General features: G+C 31.8%; 1 protein-coding gene across 1 annotated transcript; it reads right to left on the reverse strand.

Moving 5' to 3' along the window:
- Window positions 1-2,250: 2,250 nt before the first annotated feature.
- On the reverse strand, window positions 2,251-3,793 carry LOC145101182 (protein TEEBE-like). Its single transcript, XM_079038355.1, has 3 exons — window positions 3,573-3,793; window positions 2,982-3,479; window positions 2,251-2,901 (listed from the first exon to the last, which is right to left on the reverse strand). The coding sequence occupies exons 1-3, from the start codon at window positions 3,658-3,660 to the stop codon at window positions 2,378-2,380; spliced, it is 1,110 nt and encodes a 369-aa protein (XP_078894481.1). The 5' UTR covers window positions 3,661-3,793; the 3' UTR covers window positions 2,251-2,377.
- Between the last annotated feature and the right edge of the window lie 3,186 nt (window positions 3,794-6,979).

Raw genomic sequence — 6,979 nt, forward strand, 5'->3', positions numbered from 1 at the left:
TCGAACCAATTGGACCAGGAACCGGAGAATAGAATGGTTCAACTATCATCGGTTTTATGTTTATTTCTGAACCGAAAAAAATTGACTGGTTTTTACAAAAATCCGGTTGAACCGATTAAATTGAATAAAACACATGGAATTGAAACATTTTGCATAATAAACTTTGGTGTTTTTTCCAATCTATTAAAATTTTTATGAATAAAAACATATGATAATTGTTATAAGTTTTTTGATGTGTTTGTTTTTATTTAGGACTTTATTTTCTTTTTAATGCATATGGATTAATAAAACTTATAATTATATGTTATTTTAATATATTTAAATTGATTTAAAAGTTTTTTTTTCATTTTCATGTATATTTTTAATGTCTGAACTTGTGGACATTAAATTATTAATTTACGTATGTGTGTTTGTATATATATATATATATATATATATATATATATATATATATATAGAGAGAGAGAGAGAGAGAGAGAGAGAGAGTTAGGTTCATATTTCATATGTGGATGAAAATTTATTGTGCAGATGTAGGAACCAATAGGATTTTAAGAAAAAATAAACTATTAATCAATTTAATAAGAATATATTAGTAATATTACATACGGATTAAATCTCATTCCAGATGAAAAATAACCAGGTGAATTAAATCCTTCAATTCGATACAGTTAACAACATTTAGTTCCCTGATAATGTCATTGTAGATTTGTAGTTGTAGATAAAATCTCAATTTAGGATTTATAGAGTGTTCTAATTGATTTTATTTCTCTAATTGAATGCACATGCAATCGTTTGATTTTATGAATCCAAAAAACATTATGATATTATAAGAGATTTTTTTACAATATCAGTTTTTGTCACTGTGGAACAATAACCAACAACAGTCAATGCCATTATTTAATGACTAGAAAATCTTCTTTATATTTACCACAAGGTGCATGGATGATTTACACAAACTTGTTATGAAATGTGTACCTGGGAATCAAAATTTGTATTGCTTTCTAGTGATGGAAATTAAAATTTGTATTACTTTCTTAAAATGATTGTTGGACAAATTTAATTAAAAAAACTTGATGATTATCATATGATGTTAATGTACTTGTTTTATCTTTAATGTTTCATAACATATTGATTTTCTATGTTTTAAAAAAATATGCAAGTGATTTTAAAAAAAAATTGTTTAATTTATACTGATTTACCGATTGATTGTGTTTGAATTATGTTGACAGTTTTTTTCCCCTATATTGTTAAAAGACTATCATCACAATTGAGATTCATCATACCGACATATCAAAATATAACATAAGGTACAAGTTACTAAAGCAGAAAACAAGAATCAAAACAAAGATTCTTTCAAAAATGACATTGTATTCTTATAGGATAAAATTTTTTTTAAGAATAACTTATTATAAAACATTGTACTCTTAAAGATTGTAAAAAAAATTAATAGAAAAACATTGTATTTTGATAGGTGACTGTAAATTTGTTTTTTATATATTTTTGTACTTTAGATTCTTGAATAATGTTAATAATAGATAATTATTCATTAATAATGTTGTTATTCTTCAAGTTATGGTTCAAATATTTGTTATTTTTTGGTAGGTCAATTCAATTAGAATTTGTATTCGATCAGAATATGCATTCTTATAGAATGTTCGATTTTGGAAAATTATTATCTTTAAAATAAAATTTTAAATTTTAAAAAAATTAATTATTCCATAAATCCAAATATTTCCTGTTTTAAATAAAATTTAATGGATTAAAATAGCCTTAAGTTACCATTTCATTTAATTTGAATGCTTTTATCAATTTTCTTTATTTTAATTAAATATGTAAATAACTTTCTTAAAATAAATTAAATCACCAGCCCAAATTCATTCTTACATCCCCAGAATATTTATCATCTACGTTATAATATATATATAGAAACTCGACGATCGAACGTCCGTTAAACCGGTTAAACTGAAAATCTAAACCCCTTAAACTGAAAATCGGTTGCGGCTCAACTAAAAAACCAGTTCTTAAAAAGTTCATAACAAGCATCACAAAAACATACCTTAAGAGCAAATGTAGATGCTAGATCATTTTTTAGTAGGATCATATAAGATCACGACAATTTTTAACATCGATATTTTTTTTCAGAATATTTTAAGTTTATAATAAACAGATTAATTTGTTGTTTTTTTGGTATAGATTCAAGTCAATCCGAATGTTTTCATTTGATCAAAGATCTATATGTTCAATGTCTAATTAGTACCAGAAACTAATTCCATTCATGGCACGTTAAACAAGTGACCAAGCTCAAATAAATCAAGGGGTCTGATTCACAAACTAAGACCAGACTCAACTCGAATTTTTACATATCATCTTCTCCATCTTAAGCTCTCACAGGAAAAACCCTAACTTCATCAATTACAGGGCCACAAAGAGACCCAAAATCATCAGCCCTAGTGTGATAATACGAGCTGTAAAAAGTCACTCTAGTTCTCGCCGACAGCGCCTTAAACTTCATGCTCACCACCTTCGACTTCCCCTTTCCTTCCGATTTGAATGGAGCTTTCAGGGTGTCTTTTGCAGCAAATGCTTCAACCATCATGTCTCCATGGCACCCGTTCTTCGCGTCTCCAATGGCAAATGATAGGCTGTAGAGTTTGTTTGGGATTGTTCGGAGGATTTGTGCGATGGCGCTTTCTCTTCCGGCGACTAGTTCGATGGCGGCAACGCCGGAGGGGACGTTGAAGTGTTTGTTGTCGATGAACTTAACGGCTTTTAGAGACTCGATGATCCATCCGGGGAGAGGAGATGTTATGTCTTCTTGTCGAGGAGGGAGGAGGACGCCATTGGAGGAGTTGAATAACCGGTGAGGTCCTTCCTCAAATCCGCCATTTTTCACGATATTAACTGCAAAGAAAACAATCAACGAGCTGTTAGATCTAAGTACAGATCTGGATAGTTTTCTTCAGATTTAGAAGTTTACTTACGGCGAGTAGGTCTGGGAGGGAGGAGCTCTTTAATGGCGACGGCGTCAATGAGAGGACCACATTTGGGATCTTCTTGTACACCAGGGTTATGGAAGGTTAACCTCACTGAGCTCGAATTCGCTTTAAATCCATAAGCGTAGACATCGCCACCGTCGCTGCTGTAAAGAGTCTGCAGCGGAAGGTCACCGGACTGCGGTGGCACCGATACTCTCAAAACCTCCTCTTGCGCACATGTCCTGGAAGCACCAAACGTCACAGCATATAAAGATCCAGCTTTCACAGCTATATTTTGAGAGATTGTAGCTTCGTTCCCGAGTCTGACGGCGTGGACGCCGTGTGCCACCGGAAAGTACATTCCACCCGGCTGAGGTCCGCCGTGGATGTACTCAACTAGACCGCTGATTTCCCATTTGGGTAATGCGGTTTTACCCAGCAGGACTGTTTTCTTTATGTCGGTTGCTTTTGGTGGTTCTTCGAAGTTTCCATTTGGCAAGAGACCTGCACAGAGCACGAGTAACAATGGCGTTAATGGTGTTGATCATTAGTGGGTGTTAATGAAATCAGAATCTGAAGCGAAAGATGGTAAGATACCTTCCATTGGAGTTGCAGGGGGACGAGCAGCAAGAACAGAGGTGGAGACGAAGATTAAAACAAGCAACATGGAGATAAGTTTCGACATTTTTACAGGGAGGAGTGGGATTTGGATGGCGAAAATTAGGGTTTTGTGGTTGAAATTTATATGGAAAAATGGGGGGAGAGGGAGAAAGAGGAATATCTTGAGAACGGAGACATAGGGTCTGCTTGTTTGGATGAACGGTGGATTCTATTTGAAGAAAGCGGATGATGACAGACACGAGGGATGTTGGGGTGTGCTTCCTTTTTTTTACTAAGATTTCTCCTTGATTCGTGCAATCTAAATTGTTGTTATTTATAAAGTAATTTAATCTATGATTTTGAGAGATTCTGGCAGAAAATCAATGTAACTTTAAGTGTTTGGGGATAATACCATGTGTTATATCCATCATTAACCATTATAGTGGTGGGTGCCACCTAATCACCACATTCAACCATTAAACCTATGGATACCCACCATAATATTCTTCTTATTTTTTTATTTTTAAATTAAAAAATATATATTTTTTAATTAATTAAAATGTAGAGAAAGATAGAGAGAGATAGAGAGACATGGAGAGAGAAAAAAAGTTATTGGATGTTGTTGTCCGTGCTCCCCACCACATTTGACCACGAATTTTTCCACCACTAGCCACCACTAAGAGTATGGGGTGGTGTTCATATTTTTTGTTCGTGGCCATATAGACCACCAACATACTCGTTATGAGTATACCATAAGGCCTAATGACTTAGAGAGGATAACGAAAACTATTTTAAAAATATGTTTTTTAGTTGAACCATTATTGCAATTGGTTTTAGGTTCATTCCTGTTCGACCGTTTCTACTTACAATAAAAATCTCCCTACCTAATAAAAGAGTAGCGTATTTGTCACATGTCAATCAATTAGAGCTTCACATTAATTATTTGTCACTTGTCATTCTAAGGTTTTTCCTCATTAATTAAATTTCCACTACTTCACTCCTCCATTTTACACATATCAAACACCTCAACAAAAAATTTATTTGTAATATCTATTGCCTAATTTATTAAATTATTAATTTTTTTTTATCATTGCTCAATAATCACCTTATAATTTAATTAAAATTATTTTTACCTTTCTAATTCGTGGTGCCCACAGGTTATAAACTAGTATATATATAAATATAAGTAATAGATCAATTTAAATCATAAGTTTTACATCAATCTATATAAACAAAATATAGTATTAAATGAATACAAACGCATTCAAAAATCTTATAACATTTATCATGTATTTTTATTAAAACAAATGTAAATAGATGTAAAAAAAACTGCTATGTAAAATGATTAATTTTCATATGTTTTATTTAATTTAACCGGTTTAATCATTTATTTGAAAAAAACGACCGATTCATTTTAAATAGACATAAAATCAGTACTAGTTGAACCGCTTTCTTCTACGGTTTCCGGTTCGACCGGCCGGTTCAAATCGATTCTTAAAACATTGGTAATAAACTTTTAATTTTTTTCACATTTAGCCACTGAAATTTTTTTCGTATTGATTTACCCATAAATTATTTGAAACTGTTTATATTTTACCTTTATAACCGGTTACAACAAACGGTCATAAGGGTTGTAACACCGTAAATTTCAAAATAATTTTTCACAATTTATAAAAACATATGGGAAAATGACTTGTAAGGGTAACAAAGTATAAGACTTGTACAAAAAATACCATTGAACTTTTTTTTGTACGCATATCACTAATCAACTATAGCTTTTGTACACATATGACCATTAAATTTCACATTTGTTCAAAAAATACCATTATACTACCGATAATAATAGGTTGTTAGCCACGTAGCATGCCATGTGGCTGCTGACGTGGATTTTACTGTTTATTATGTACACATTATACCATTAAACTATTTTTTGTACACATTATACCATTAAACTTTTTTTTGTACACATTTTACCATTAAACTTTTTTTTGTATACATTTTACCATTAATGTTATATAATTTATTGAAAAAAATATCATTTCAAAAAAATATATCTCATTACATAAAAGTAGGTTTCCCATCATCTGATGTGGATTTTACTGATTTTCTAAATTTTAGTAAACTTATTATTATAAGTCATTTTCCTATCGGTAAACAACGACATAATTTCAATGCATTTTTTTAATCATCAACAATAATCAAGAAGAGGGGGGATTATAATAGGGTAACATGTACAAAATGTTTCATGAGTTTATAAGTGTGCCTCAAATGTAATTTCCTAAGAAAATGACTTATAAGAATATGTTTACAAGACATTAGCTAAAATAATGAACAATTGAATATTTCTTCGCCGCTCCAGATAAAAGTCTCAAGTTCAAACCTTGTGGGTTTCAATTGATGTATGACCAACATAAATTCACAATGTAGTTGTAAAAGAAAGTCCTTAATATCATTGTAAAAAACAAATCGTTTCCCCCAAACCTTACAAAATCAGAGAGTCACAATAGGTGATGGAAAACCCATTTTATGTAAAAATATTAATTTTTTTAAATGATATTTTTTGAATAAATTATATAAGATTAATGGTAAAATGTGTACAAAAAGTTTAATGGTAAAATGTACACAAAAAAAGTTTAATGGTATAATGTGTACAAAAAATAGTTTAATGGTATAATGTGTACATAATATACAATAAAATCCACGTCAGCAGCCACATGGCATGTTACGTGGCTGGTGACCTACTATTACCGGTAACATAATGATATTTTTTGAACAAAGGTGAAGTTTAATGGTCATATGTGTACAAAAGTTATAGTTGATTGGTGATATGTGTACAAAAAAAAGTTCAATGGTATTTTTTGTACAACTCTAATATTTTATTACCCTTAAAAGTCATTTTCCCAAAACATATCTCATTAACTTTCCATAAAAACATCAAGTTTAAATCTCAATTCACATTATACAAAATCCCAAGATCAATGTATATCAAAAATCCCATGCGTGTGTACAGATCAAGCCGGCGCCTTCCCACGGTCATCGCTAGTACCTGAAACAACAACACTAACACTGTAAGCACAAAGCTTAGTGAGTCCCCCAAAATACCACATAAACACACATACATATATTAGCCACTCGAGGCTATAACTCTGTGGGTCCGTACACCCAAGCTCTGTGAACCCTCAGGTTCTAACTCTGGGAACCTTCCGGTTCCAACTCTATAAACATGCACAACATAAATCACATAGACATCATGCAGTACAACACATAGCATACACATAACATACATATACTCAGACACATAACTCTGATTACCTACTCAAGGTAAAGTATAGTGAGAAGACTCACCTCGCGTATCTCGATGACTCACAATCCTGAAATCCCTCGTGCTCGATCCTCCGAGCTAT

The sequence above is a fragment of the Lactuca serriola genome, chromosome 1 (assembly GCF_051521515.1).
Source record: "Lactuca serriola cultivar US96UC23 chromosome 1, Lser_US96UC23_V15, whole genome shotgun sequence".
Taxonomy (NCBI): domain Eukaryota; kingdom Viridiplantae; phylum Streptophyta; class Magnoliopsida; order Asterales; family Asteraceae; genus Lactuca; species Lactuca serriola.